Here is a 15,143-nt window from a genome sequence, read left to right on the forward strand (position 1 = left end):
ACAAAGCAGAAATTGTTGAATGCAGCTGAAAGTTCAAAGTGACCTTGAACAGAGCCCTTGAATTAAATGTCTAAAGATTAAATGTCAGGTCATGGTCTGAACGTTTTCCCAACTAAACATTTAAGAGTGCAGTGTGATTCATAGTTGAAGCAGTGGCTGCTTGGTGTGGGGGAGTAGATCAACAACAATTCAATCAACCTGTTACATCAAAATGACAACTATTACTATTACTGCTTTCCACAGACATCTTACAAACAAATTGTATCAGCCAAAACATAATGCATTTTTTTGTATCCATGTTGCAAAGGGTAACAGATTCCTTAGGTATGACAGACAGCAAACCGATTATTCGACAGTCATGTTTCTCAGTCAAATGGTTGTGGTGTTACTGCAGGACACCATGAAGCTGAATAGTACTCTACTCTGTTTCATGTAGATGCTGTGCATGTGGTGAAAGTCAAATTCACCAGAACAAAACCAATTTCATCCTGAGTCCAAGTGCCAACACTCTTTTCATTCAGCTGAAAATAGCAAGCCACTGCTTACGCACATCTCCAGAACAAAGTTTAGGCAACTAAAGGACTGGGTGGGAGTGATTTGTGGAGGAGGAATACAGCCACTGAAGGAACTCGCTAGAGTTTGTTCAAACACATGAACCAAATGAATCAGAGAGACACCAAATAATGTTAAAAAAGAAAAGGAAAAAAAGAAAAACTAAGCACAATGTGCAGCCAGGAAGCAAAGTTGCTGTTGGTTTTAATAGTGTCAAAGGACGTTCACCAAAGATTTGTTGGGTGGCTTATAAGGCAAGACAAGAAAGACAAATGAGGAGGAACTTCCCAGGAAATATGATCTGTCATGTTTAATAACATGTCAGTAAGTTGAGCTGACCTCCTCACCCCAGTGCACAAGTTACAAGCTCTCAACATGGATACAAGCTTTTGTTTTCTGTTGTAAGTGGATATTGAAGCAAGGAACCAACCATCACTGAAATGACCTCACTGACCTCGGTGAAAGCCAGGCCACACCTCCTGCCTGCTGTGTAGGTTCAATACCAGATTCACGCAACAGAGGGCAGTATACCAGCTTCTGTGACACTTCAGCCCAGGGATGTAGAGGTGCTGTGCATTTATCTTTATCAGCTGGGATTAAAGCTTTTTAAAGTTTTAACTGTATATCTTTTTTAATTTGTTGTCTGATGTCATGAATTGCATTAGAGCCAGAAGCTGCAGACTTGCTAAGCAAGACGAATGTTTTTAGCAGGACTAATTTATACACTGTTTCATTTATTTCTCCTGTATGATTGCATTTAGCCACTGCTACACTGCTACGCTACATGCTGATTTTTGTGCCCTAGAAATTACACATTTGCTAAAAAGGCAAATTCTGTTTTATCTTAACTTTAACCAAATATGTAGTGGCTGTGTTTTGACACACAGCAGAGTCTGTGTGACTGTATTTAAATTAAAAGACTGAATTTAAATTGAAGATGAAAAGGTCTCTGCCATTTCACTATATGAGGCAAAGTGTTGGGACAGATACTGCTCTTGCTCCTTTGCTGTCTCTGTGTTTGTCTCTCTCTGTCCTCTGAAAAGGTCGTGAATGTGTTGTGCTGATGTTGTAAATTATTCAGCTTCTCACCAAACATATACTGTATTTGCAGCAGCTGTACATCAGACATTGTGTTGCCCTAAACCAACATAATCCAAGAAAGAGGTAAACGCTGCAGTAACCAGTGCAACCTCCATGGTTGTCTTGACAACTCAAGCTTCTCGCTGCCTTAAGCAGAACTGTATTCAAAAACACAAATACCCAGAAACCTAATGTTATGTCATAGAAAATGGTGTGAATGCTCCCCCTCAACACACTCACACACTCTTTATGCTTCTACATCACTCATCCTGAGTTTGTACTCGCCTCGTATTCATATCTATTTTTATAACAGGAAAATGAACTCCAGCACAGGCAATGTACTATTCTGGAAAATGAGTTTATTCATATCATACTCACTCTTATTTATTCAGTATCCTGGAAATGAGTTCATTCATAATTTATTGCTATTGTAAAAGGCAGTAAATCCAAATGGCACAGTGATCATATGATACCCACAATCAGTTCAATTGACTTAGGGACAGGATGAAAAGTCCTGGAGTGAGGAGGTCAGCTGAACTTAATGATTCACTTTTTAAAAAGCAGGGGTGCCCAGCTTTATTCAAATTTTCAGTGAGGTTCCCTCAGTATTAAATACAGACCATAAACATAATGGCATTGTAAGTCCCAAAAGTCTGCAAGGGACAAAATTCAAGGTATGACAAAAATTCAAAGTACATGTGCAAATATGAGCATATTTTTGTATGTATATATGTGTTACCTTCCTGACCCCCCATGGCATCTCAAGTGTTAGAGCAGGCTTTTGTCTTCCATTGGTATTCCTCTCCACTTGAGCAAAACAACAACACTTAGCAGCATTTCAGTCCACAGCACCTCTCCGCACCTTTAAAACACCAACAGTGTGTATGTGTGTGGAGGGCACTACCATCAGCTGCCATTCTGGAAGCTCTAATGAACAAATAATGACTTTGAGGACACAAATTCTGTCATTCACAGAGAATATTTTTGTCCGGTTGAGACCAGACTGTTTACCTCATCCCTCTGCCCTGTACGTGGCTCTGCTCAGACACAGACACATGGCTGTCAGAGAAAGCTGTGAGCCCTCCATGCTGCCTGTGGATGACTCCCTTGTTAAAAGAGCCAGAAAGGGTGGCAGGAACTCAGGCTGGACACTTCACCAACTCCATACCGTATGGCATGCCATGTGTCAACAAGGAACTAGATTTGTCAAGCAGGCATCAAACCAAAGACATAGAAAGTGGGAGCAGATATGATACAAATTAAATTGTCTGGAATAATATTTAAATGGATAAAGTAAGCAATTTGTTGGATTTTTTTTTTTTTTTTTTTACAGTCATTAGCTATAGCAGGAGTCAATTCTAGTAGTGCCATCATTAGTGCCACAGTAGGATTCCTATTTATAGCCACAAGGATGATCCTTAGTCACCATAGTAAATTCTAAGTGTTTTAATTATAACTGATTATTTGTTAACTCACTAAAAGGGCTGGAAGGTTTACTGCAACATTAAGTAGTTTAACACGAGTCTGTCATAAATGATAGTAATAAATGTCCCCTTTAGCTTTCATAGATTCCATAAAATAGACTCCAAATGGAGCGACAATCACTCATCAGTATACAGTACAGTAATGCTGGTGGGTAGTGTCTGCCTACATTTTTCTGGTCCTCAGGAAAGCTCTTCATGACTGTGAGTTACATTATTCCATTGCCTACAGTAATGGCATGGTGCATGGCAGCACCATGTGGGGGGGTCGCTCTGTAATCTGGGAGTACCATCTGTGGCTGTCAACTGAAGCTGCCACTTAGTGGGCCTAACACAATCACCATGTCAACACTTGCCAATAATTGGAGCTTCCACATTCCCTCCAAGTATATGTGACATGCCAGAAAACTTGAGGAATAGGAGAAATGTCTTAAAAACAAGTTGAAACAACAGTTCGGGAAGTTGTTGGCTTTAGTAAAGACAGGGATCTTGTCATGGAAAGATGGACTGATTGACTTTCTGTGATGATAAATGAGGATCACACACAGGCAGATTTTAACAATGAGTAACAGTACAGTGGGTCCATCCTCCTTATTGCATCAACACATCATGAATCATATGATCAACAGACATACACTAGGTGGAGCCAAACTCCTGTAACTAAGAAGAATGTGCTTACTCTGTAATCTCCTTTTTACAATTTCAGCTTCTCACAAGTGATTATGTTATGAGGTTAATTTATTAAGATGTATTCAAGATGTATTTTCATGACGTTTAACTGGAAAACACCTACCAATCAACTCAAATAAATTAAAGAGGAATATATTCTCAAGTCTTAACTGTGGAGGTAGAGTTCATTACCCAGCAGGACTTACTGTATCTCAGAAAATCATCCTCTGAACTGTCACAATCTGCCTCATCTATCATCAGTGTTTTGGTGCGCATTTTTTTGCAATTGCACCAATCACCAGAAAAAATTCCTTGTATGTGAAAACATACTTGGCAATAAAACTGATTCTGATTCTGATTCTGATCTATAGTCTGTCACATTTAGAGTGATAAACGTTTCAGACCTCGATTCAATGAATGCCCTATGTGCACAATAATACCCGCTCCTGTAAAATAAATCTGTAAAGCAATTTAAAAAATTAAACTTATAATGTCCTGACATGTGGCCACCAAGTAATGGATAACGGGGCATAGCAAAAGAAAAATGTACAAATGGGTGCAAAACTAAAAGAAAACCCATCACAGTGGTTTGGGAAATCTCTTATTTATTAAAGTATTTTCAGACCCTTTGCTATGGCTCTCCAAATTGTGGTCAGGTATGTGCTCTTTGCTTTAATTATCCTTCAGGTGTGTCCACAACTTGATTACAGTCCACCTGTGACAAATTGAATTGACAATTCACACTGTGGCAATTCACACTGCATGTTTAGACAAAAAAACAAGCCATGCAGTTCGAAGACTCCCTGTAGACCTTCATGATAAAACTGTGATCTGCAAAGATCAGGGTAAAGGTATAAAACCATTTCTAAAGCTTTTAGTGTTTCTAGGAGCAGTAATTGTGGCATGGGAGACAATTGTGACAACCAAACTGCAAAGAAGGCCTTGATCAGAGATGTGACCAATAACCACACGGTCACCCTAACAGAGCTTCTGACATCCCTCTGCAGAGATGGAGAACCTGCCGGAAGGACGACCATCACAGCAATACTCCATCAATCAGGCATTTATGGTTAGAGTGGCTACAGATGGAAGCCACTTTGAATAAAAGTTATACGACAGCCCACTATAAGTTTGTGACACAGCATATAAAGGACTCTGATAGCATGTGGAAAAAGATTATTAGTCTGATGAGACAAAAAAATGAATCCTTTCAGTAGAACTCCAAACACTTTGTCTTGTGAACACACACCACTCATCACCTGGCTAATACCAATCCTACAGGGAAGCATGTTGGTGGCAGCTTCATGCTATGGTCAATGCAGCCAAATACAGAGAAGTCCTTGAGGAAAACCTGCTCCAGAGGGCACATGATCTGAGACTGGAGCAATGGTTCACCTTTCAGCATGACAATGACCTGGAATATATACAGGCAAGACAACACTGGAGTGGCTTCTGGACAAGTCTCTCACTGTCCTTGAGTGGCGCAGCCACAGCCCAGACTTAAACCCCACAGAAAATCTGGTTGGTGGTTCACAGATCCTTCACATCCAATCTGACAGATATTCAGAGGATCTGGATGGGGACAAACTGCCCAAATCCAGGTGTGCAATGTTTAAAGAGACTGTGTGCTGTGTGACTCAAAGTCGTAATTGCTACCACAGGGGCTTCTACACAGTACTGAATTAAGGGTCACAATACTTAGTAAACAAGAAATTTCATTTTTTGATTTTTAATAAATTAGCAAAAAATTCTAAAAAGATGTCTCTTTGTCTTTATGGATTTTCTGATGGGCAAAATGGCAATTTTATCCATTTATAATTCATTTCCAACAACATAAAGTCTGCAAAAAGTAATGGGGTCTGAATACTTTTTGAAGCCACTCATTACATATACCAAACATAAAGATACATTAATGAGTTAATGCAGTGTAAATTAACAAAACAAAATGTGGTCACTTAATTACTATGAAAACATTGTGAGAATGATCAAATAGCTGACAAACAGCCAGAAGACAGACATCTCAAGCATGCAGGTAATAAGTGGTGGCTTCATTAAATCTTCTAAAATGCAAAATACAGTTTATCAAACAAAATGCATAATACATTAACTTTTCAGTCAGAGTAAAGGAAGAGCAGCTGTGTTCAGGTTTACATTTCCCTTCAATACATTTAAATGTGCTTTTCAACCAAACTATTACAGCAGCTGAAAAGCAGTGACGGAGGTCAACAAGTCAAAAAGTCGAAAAGTCTGAGCATAGAACTCTTAGAATGAGTTTTAAATACAAAGAGATGCTGCAGGTATAATCTCATGTATGCATGATTAGCAACTTAAATACTGAGTGATTCAAGACATTCACCCTTAGTTTGGAAGAGTATTTACAAAGAGGCAAATCTTGTGTTAATGAAAAAGTAGCATAAACCATCATTTATCCTGTCTTCAGAGGAGACAAATTTGGCACAGGAACAGATTCTGAAAGCAGCATGTAAACATACATGCGGAAATACAGTGTGTGTCAGAGAAAAACCAAAAACAAGTAGTAGGGAACTGAAATAGTTCACACTGATGGGTATCAACCCCTCTGCCAACATTTGAATTCTCCTGCACGTTCAGACGATACCTTGAGAGGGCAGCGTCTGAGGAGCTCTGCTGGCAGTTTTCAGAAAACATCACACAGTGCCTGCTCAGCATTATTGTCAGACCGTCCTGTGGGCTCCTCAGCGTCATCTGGCCCTGGAGCGCTTGACAACAATTGTACCAGCTACCATATCATACACAGTCCGGTTATGCTGAAAGAACAGAAGTGTGATGAAGGCCGGGAAAAAGAAGGCAATTGAAAAGTTCTTGTTCAAGGCTCGGACAGTTGATCTGTAGAGGGAGACAGAGACAGTCGTTACTCCGCAGGATGTAAGGCTGTGACTTGTTGCATTTCTTATGAAATTGCTGAAAGGATACGCTTTAAAATGAGCTACTCACGCAGACAGAGAGACATTAGTTGCTGGCACTACAAGCACCCTGTTAGGCTGAATAAGAACTGATGAGTCACATGTAACAACCCTGAGTCCAATGAGAAACTTCCCTGGAGTGGCTCCTCCTGCTCCCCAGATGCACACAATCTAAAGAGAACAGGCACAGGATCTGTCTCTTAACCACATGTCGGCTTTCAACGATTTACAGACAAACAGCTGACAGTGAAGGCTGTGACCACTGTTTCGTCAATAGAGTTTGTGAAAAATGTTTAAATGAATGCTCACCTCATAAAAACACACTAATATCCGGTACACAAGTGCCACGAGCATCATTTTCTGTAGCTCCTCCATCGATGTGTCCTCATCTATTTCTTCCACGATGAAATGCATCGCAAACTTGGAAACATCCCTGAAAAGAAAAGGAAAACGCATCTGTGATACTAATCCAAACTATGGCTCGAATTAGAATTGTTTTGTTTTTTAAAAAGGAGACTAAACATATCACAGCCATCATTTTTACCAGCACTACTACAAAGATATTTTAAATAAACTCACTTGATTCCACTGAGGTGCATAATACTGATGATTATGGTTGCTTTGATGAAAAACAAAATGAAGAAATCCACCATCTCAGCCATGAGTCTTTGAAGAGGTGATGGGATGCTATACTCTCGACCTGGTAAAAAGCAGCAAGAGAAAAAAAAGAAGCAAAACCTAAGTCCAACAAATACAGTGCAAAATGTGGCCAAATGTATGTGGACACCTGAACATTAAGCTTTCAAAAGTATTTGTGGACATCGCTTTGTACATGAGGGTATTGTCATGATGAAACACGGCGGGGCCTTTTTGCCACAAAGATATAACTACTCTATTGTTTAAAGTATAATTGTATAAGGTAGCATTCATAATTTCCCTTAAAGCATAAAGTGGTCTTGCTCAAGCCAATGACTCAAAAACATAAACAGACAGGGGTCTCCATATACATTTGACCATATGGCATAACTGTTGTGCAAGAAGTTGTGGCGGTTCGAGGTTTACATTTTGACAACCTGGAGACTGAGCAGTCAGCCTAAAGCCAGCAGCTTTTACCTGGTCTCTGAGCATTTCCATTCTCCTGCGGCTGCTGCTGCTGCTGCTGCTGCTGCTGCGGCTGACCAGGGACTGCAGCCCCACCTCCGGCTTCACCTACCCGGCTGCTTGAGGAGGCGACGGCAGGTGGGTAAGGCGACAACGGAAGACCAAACGGACTATTGTGCCAGTGCTGGGAGCTGAAATCGAGAGGTGCCGTCGACGTCCCGCTGGCGGACTGTAAATAATGAGGGTAGGACATGGCTGACGCTGCCAGCCAGCTCTGCCAGTTCACATACCCAGTGTAATACTGCCACATCCACGCCTGCAGCTTCTCGCAGTACTCCGACGTGGCGCGGCTTTCTCCGGCGCCATTCTCGCTTTCGACGTTGTTTTGGTTGCTTGTTCTCTGCGTCACCTCGTCAACGAGTGGCTTAACTTCGTTGTTAAAAGGTTTAATCTGTTCCTCATCGACTTCCATGTTTGTATTTTTCTGGTCAGCCATGTTTGATGATGACGCCGCGTCACGTACAACGTATTTCGGGATCATTTCATCTGAACAAAGACAGGGTGACTGTAAAGTGAACATTATAGGCTATAAACAGCATTGTTGATAAATATACTGAATTATAAATACTTACATAATTTGTTTACGATGGCAAACAAACTGTCACAAAACTCTTGTCCATTTCACGACAGAGTGTCACCCCCGCCTTATCGGGATACAGTGGTACTGTCCAATCAGTCGCTGCTATTACAACCATGGGCCGCGGGGGGGGGGGGCATTTCTGCGCCGCATAGACTGAACATAAAGGGCTGCAGTGAGATTATGACATTTGGGGTCCTCAAGTTCACATTATGTAATAATTCAAATGAGCTAGTAATGCAGCAAAACGTTACTTTTGGATTTGTTTGGGTGGGACCACCTCCAGCTATGATTATTAAAGCATTAATTATTGCATAGGGGATTATGAGTTGAACATTGTTCTAGCCTGGATTTGAAAAAAACAAACAAACAAACAATTATTTATTGGTGCAAATATTAGCTGGGTGGCAGCTTCACGTTGATGGCTGCTGGTCAGACTCAAGACACCACTTTAGGACTTTGAAACATCTGAGATCTGAGTTGAATATATGTTCTGCATCATCAAATACATGATTAATTAGTTATAACCAACAGATGAATTTCATGTTTCTAATAATATGACAATTAAATTATAATTAAGACAGTGTTTGTTTGTGCATAGCCACTGAGTCTTTTCAACAAAGCAGTCAAATCAAACTTGAACCATTTCTAAGAATTCATCAGCTCATAATCATGGTGTGATTGTGTTTAAAGGGATAAAACCATTTCAAAAGGAGGCCAGCAGCCAGCTTCCTGAAGCCAAATAAGCGTAATCCCCAACAATAGGGTATTCAGAAATCTAAAATGAGTTTGGAAGAACTCAATGTTCTGCACAGATCTTCTCAGATGTATATTTGTCTATAAACTTTTTAAGAAGACTAACGCAACTGAACTGAAACATTTTACAAAACTTTAACGGAAAAAAATGCCTAAAACAGGGTGCTTGCAGGTGGTACTCAAGACCACAAATCAGCTTTTCGTTAATCAGTACTCATTGTTGCCTGAGCACCACCCGGGGGGGTCACAGTCATTGACAAAATCCTGGAAATCTGAGGATTTGGGCCTCAACCTACTGCCCCCAAGGACCCTAATTAAAAGACATTATGTGCACTTGCTTGAACCCTATGTCTCTGCATTAGAGACAAGAAGCCTGGCACAAATGAGGTCGCTACTATAACCCCAAGCAGGGATTTGGCCTTCCCACCTCCCTTTGTCATTAGACGGCTGCTGATACCAGGACATGCTTTTCCTACTATGAACAAAAGTCCCTTTGTACATCCCTCCATGTCCACTTAGCTTGTAGAGTGAAGCGTGATTTTGAACTGGTCAGGGAGCAAGATATTAGACAGTTGCTCAGTACACAACTTGTACAAAGTTTAATTGGCATGGCCGTGTGTGTGTGTGTGTGTGTGTGTGTGTGTGTATGTGTATGTATATATATATATATATATATATATATATATATAAAAAAAATTATATAATCATGCTTATGAAACACCAAGCATGCATTAGAGTTATGCAAAAAGTAAAAACCAAGACCATAATGATCACATGGGCCTAAAGCTGACAGTCTGATTTATGGCCTCATGTGATTAGTTTGACTCTGAAGCTAGTTTTAGCATTAGCAAAATATGCTCCACCTAAGAGTTTGAGGAATTCTGAACATTACCTGCCAAAGCAAGTGCATTCACTACCAAAGACTCAATATCCATTTAACAATGGATATGCTGAGTACTGGTCATGTTTAAAAAACACGAGAAAATACAACCATGTACAACTGTTAGACTGAAGTATCACAGTTCAGACTTTATTTGCATGTTTTGGCAATATCAGTGCATTTGATGTTTGGTAATGGAACAGGTCCAGGCTCAGCAACTTTGGCATTTAATGAATTAAACCCTCTCGTAGGTCCTCAGTGCAACAACGTCACCCATGGCACATTTCTGTCAAGACAATGTTCAAAATGTTAGAAGTCTTACATTTTATTACAGTCACAAGGATGAGCTTTAAAATGCAAACAACCACTGCACATTAGGAACACTTAGTCAAAACTCTACAGACTACATCTCTATGTCACAGTTGCTCAGTCAATGAGTGAATTACTCACAGCTGTTAGTTTCCCATCTTGAATCTCTCGCTCCAGGGTCGTGGTCTGTCCGTCCCACGTCTGTTTCTGCACAAGTTTGCCATTCTCAAATGTGATGGTGGTCTGAGAATCACATTTAGTCGATCAGATCAATCATGCTTGGTTGGTCAGAAAAAAAAAAAAAAAAAAAAAAAAAAAAAATTAAATGTGTGTTTATGATGGGAAACGATGATGACCCCCCACCCACCTTAGTCTGTCGGCCGTCTGCGGTCGTCTCGTCGAACTCCTCGTTCACCTTGAACTTGATCTCTGTGGTCTTCAAAGTACTCTCGGACTTCATGGAGATCACCCCAGCATCATCCACGCTGATCACCAGGTTGGGCTTTGCCATGTTGCCCATTTGGCGGGTGGCGAAGCCCACACCTTCAATACAATGAGGTCAAGTTAGGAGGCTGTTTCTGAAAGGATTGGGCTGTGTGTGCCCCCCCCCCCCCCCCAGGTAACGTAATAATTTGCCTACAATATAATGAACTTACCGATTGCCTTCATGTAGTCATCAAAGTTCTCGCTGGAAGTCAAAGTCCAGGTTCCTACAAACTGCTCAACCATGGTGGTGAAGATGACGCTCAGATGTGTTGACACACACACAACAGAAAAACAAGCAGTTTCAGCGGTGAAGCGCAAGAGGCAGAAACCCGGAGCGAGCTTCATATTTAAAGCCTGCTACAGCACGCGTCTCATCCAGGGCCACCAATCATGAGCAGGTGCTGACGTTGCCATGGAAACGGGCGGATTAGGGGGCGTGTCTTCAAATCAGATTTTGATGGTGTGTTTGATTGAAGGGAAGTGTGAGTCTGCTGACTTCAGCGTGAATTGGGTTGGTGATAGGGTGCTGCAATAATGTGACCTGATAGGATTTGGTTCGTGTGGCTGCATTTTCTTTCTGTAAGAACAATGTTAACAAATACTATAACATGCTTCCACAAAGATGCACAGGATGGGACTGTGGCATGTATGAAGATGCTAAGCAGGCCCAGTTGATTCTGATTTTGCATCAAGATGGCGACACCTCAGTCACTTTGAAAGAGGGTTCATTGTTGGGGCACAGATAGCAGGAGCTTCAGTCTCAAAGACTGTTCAGCTGCACAGTGTCTCAGCAGGAACTAAACTGACTAAAGTGACATCTACATTTATATCTATGGGAAAGACATCATGACGGCGATGCTCGTGTATTAGTGCGATATGATCACCTTCATCCTATGATGAAACATTTCTATCCTGATACAAGTGGTCTCTTCCAGCATGGCAGTGCCCGATGGGTCCCTGAATAGTTTGATGAGTATGGAAATGATGTGAATGATATGCTATGGGTTTTGCAGTCACCAGATCTCAACCCAGTTGAACACCCTTCTCCACCACCTTCATCGAAACACCAAATGAGGGAATATCCTTTGGAAGAACAGTGTTCATCCCTCCAGTGGAGTTTAGAAACGTGTAGAATCAATGCCAAGGAGTACTGAAGCTGTTCTGGTGACACATGGTGGCCCAACACTTTGGTTTTTCCCTTATGTTGTCACCAGTCTGTATAAGGCGCATAATTGTGAAAATAAACATCATTCACAGTTAGATGAAATAGGCTAAATGAATAACTCATCATCAATAATAATTACATTAATAGTAAACATGATAATAAAATAAGTATTAACGAAGAAAATTGCACATACACACTCTTGACCATTCTAGAGCTGCAGAACTTGTCGATTAATCGATGGTCAGAAAATGAATTTAGAATTAATTTGATCAATGATAATCGTTTAGCAACTTTTTAAACTCATATATCTAGTATTTGCTTTTTCCAGCTCCTCAAATATGAAGATTTGATGAGGACATCACCTTGTTCTGTTGGGAATTACAATTGGCATTTTTCTCTATTTACTGTGATTTCATAAACAAAATGATGTATTGATTAATTTAAAAAATAACTATAAAAATATGAAAATAATGGTTAGTTGCAGCCCTAGTCCACTCTGCCAGGTTCTACATATAAAATAAACTCTTTTCCCATTTATATCAGCAGGAAGAAAATGTTGCTTTTTTATGCAAATTCCCAACCAATCACTCCTGCTCTGACTGAGTACTGGTTTTAACCAGCAGATGGCGCCTGTGAAAAGCAGATAAAATAGTCCATAAAGGCTCTGTTAGTAACTGTTCGCAACTGCAGATAAATGTAACAGACCTTACAAAAAGTATATGATGAAACTGATTTTCATTCAAAGTTAAACATTTCTCAGTTTATTCATATGTATTCCTTACACATCTTTTTACAAAACGTTTGTTAATTCATTTGAATATTTGCGATACATTTGTTGCATTGCTTAAAAACAAAAACTGCAAAAGAGTTGGGTGTTGAAAGATTTCATTGATTAGCAGTATTGCTCTATTGAAACTCTGGCAGAAAACAATCAGTGGATCTGTGTCCCAAATGTCAGACTGCCATGTACTGCCTCCCAATGGTTTCAGCAAAACATTACAGTAAACCTTATAGTTGGCCTTTTAAAAACACCAGCAACCCAAAATACTAAATAAAGGCAGGTGAGTTAAAGTTGTATTTGAGAAAAAACAAAACCAGCCATGCAAAATAAAGAAATGGTCAAATTTATCTTCTTATTGTGCCGTTTGAGGTTTTATTCCGATCTAGTCCAAAGCTTTTACAGCGGACAATAAGATAATGTGTCCTCCACCAACTCCACCACTGTATAATAGATGAGTTTTTATTATCTCCACCAAGGAGGTAATGTTTTCACCCATGTTTATTTGTTTGTCAGCAGTATTACACAAAAAAATACTTAACCAATTTGCACCAAGCTTGGTTGAGGGATGGGGTATGGGCCAGGGAAGAGCCTACAAAATTTTGGCGCTCATCCGATTAAAGGAGCAGATCCAGGAATTTTTATCACTTTCTTTAACATTGCAAGAATAAGCTTTTTTTTGTGACATTTTTGTCAATTTCTCTGAAAATAATGTATGGATCCTCTGACCTACTGTGTTTTCTGACAAATAAATGTATTTATGTTATCAGACTATTTCCCTTTTCTATTAAAAGAGCTACACAGACATGTGTAGGATTGTTTTTGCCTTGGCTGAGGTATGCATTCTACTGAGTACCATTCTAGTTCATTTATGTATTTATTTATTCCATCTAATTCCTCTCTGTGAAAGCCTGTGCAATGCAAAAGTGCAGATAACTTTGTTCATCAAACAGTAAAATCAAGAGAGGCAGCATATTAATCCATATTTCATAAATATTTCAGTTGGATTTAATATTGGGTTTATGCAAGGGCTCATGAGTGCTGCTGATGAATGTCTCAAAGAGATTAAAGTGGAGATGAGTCGGACAGAAATGACTGGAGATGCTCAGAGCAAATCAGATTCAGATCAGATGAGTGCCCTGTGACATATCTCCTCAGTGGATTAAAATGGATTGAGTTGTTATGTGCTCTTTTGACTGCCTCCCACCATGCAATAGTTTCACATTTGAGTCTTTCAGATATCATTTGGGAGTGAAGTGGTGTTTTATAGACTCACTCGAAACTGATTTGTCAAAGCCTTGCAAATTATAAAGTGGTTGTTAAAGTATGAAAGCCTCGAAACAAAAGAAAGTAGTGAGGTTTGATGGCAAAACTGTGTAAATATCCACAACAAGAAACACTTCTCCAGTAATGAGTTAGGTCATTATTGCTTTTCCAAACTGTGCATTATGCAATAGATAAATGAAGTACGTCAACAGCACATGAACCTTGTGGGAGCGTGCATTTCCTTTCTGAGATTAACAACTGGAATAAAAAACACTTGGGTTGGAGATAATAACATTTAGCACTTTGTAAAAATATTTCTATTCTATCATAAGTCAAAAATAGTTCAAAAAGAAATAGTAAAGGTCTTTCGGTTATATAACAAGTAAGCAAATCATGAGCTGCTGACAGTGAATATGGGTGCAGCGAAATGTCCCCCGAGTTGAGTGCCCATTTTATCCTACAATGAGATCACACACAAAAAAACATTTTCTTTTCTTTGATTTCTTCGTGAGTCACTATGGCACCAGCTTCTGCAGCGCCATCATAATTTAGTCCTAGTGTTCCAAACTTTTGAAGAGAAATGCTCATTTTCATTAAGCTGTCTGTGAGCACTGATGTGACATATGTGACGACCCTTTGAAAAGTGGATTCATCCTTTCATGACAGCAGAACTGTGCTTGATGTATAATGCAAAATTATCTGTCATTATGAAACCAGAGAAACTGGAATAGGCTGTATAGAAAGATCTTAATGACTGTCACAAGGCTGCAATATTTGATGTCATCGTCCAAATGCATTAGTCATTCATTAACTTCAATAGCAGCCAGCAATGAAGTGATAGTCAAAGAGTCCGAGCTGTGATAGATCATGGAATGTGTTTACCAATCCAATAAGCCGATTAGTTGTTGTTCTGTCACCCGGGGTTTCTCTGCGTACCTACAGGTGCCATCCAGCAGGCGCAGAGCCCATCTAATGAACATGAACTCTCGCTGGCAGCCACAGAGAAGTCCTTTCCTCCTGGTTTTCATCAACACTTCAGCC

At 40.0% G+C, this 15,143-nt stretch overlaps 2 protein-coding genes across 2 annotated transcripts; both read right to left on the minus strand.

Annotated features, from left to right (window-relative positions):
- Positions 1-5,809: 5,809 nt before the first annotated feature.
- LOC139613435 (protein FAM8A1-like) lies at positions 5,810-8,362 on the minus strand. The gene is made up of 5 exons (XM_071470071.1): positions 7,838-8,362; positions 7,304-7,424; positions 7,034-7,157; positions 6,756-6,895; positions 5,810-6,647 (listed from the first exon to the last, which is right to left on the minus strand). The coding sequence occupies exons 1-5, from the start codon at positions 8,319-8,321 to the stop codon at positions 6,503-6,505; spliced, it is 1,014 nt and encodes a 337-aa protein (XP_071326172.1). The 5' UTR covers positions 8,322-8,362; the 3' UTR covers positions 5,810-6,502.
- Positions 8,363-10,221: 1,859 nt separating this feature from the next.
- fabp4b (fatty acid binding protein 4b) lies at positions 10,222-11,228 on the minus strand. The gene is made up of 4 exons (XM_071470410.1): positions 11,064-11,228; positions 10,775-10,950; positions 10,549-10,650; positions 10,222-10,384 (listed from the first exon to the last, which is right to left on the minus strand). Exons 1-4 carry the CDS (start codon positions 11,134-11,136, stop codon positions 10,334-10,336), a joined length of 402 nt encoding a protein of 133 aa, XP_071326511.1. The 5' UTR covers positions 11,137-11,228; the 3' UTR covers positions 10,222-10,333.
- Between the last annotated feature and the right edge of the window lie 3,915 nt (positions 11,229-15,143).

This window comes from Trachinotus anak, unplaced genomic scaffold (genome assembly GCF_046630095.1).
Source record: "Trachinotus anak isolate AG129_WGS33_773 ecotype Australia unplaced genomic scaffold, CSIRO_AGI_Tana_v1 ptg000032l, whole genome shotgun sequence".
In the NCBI taxonomy this organism is placed as follows: Eukaryota; Metazoa; Chordata; class Actinopteri; order Carangiformes; family Carangidae; genus Trachinotus; species Trachinotus anak.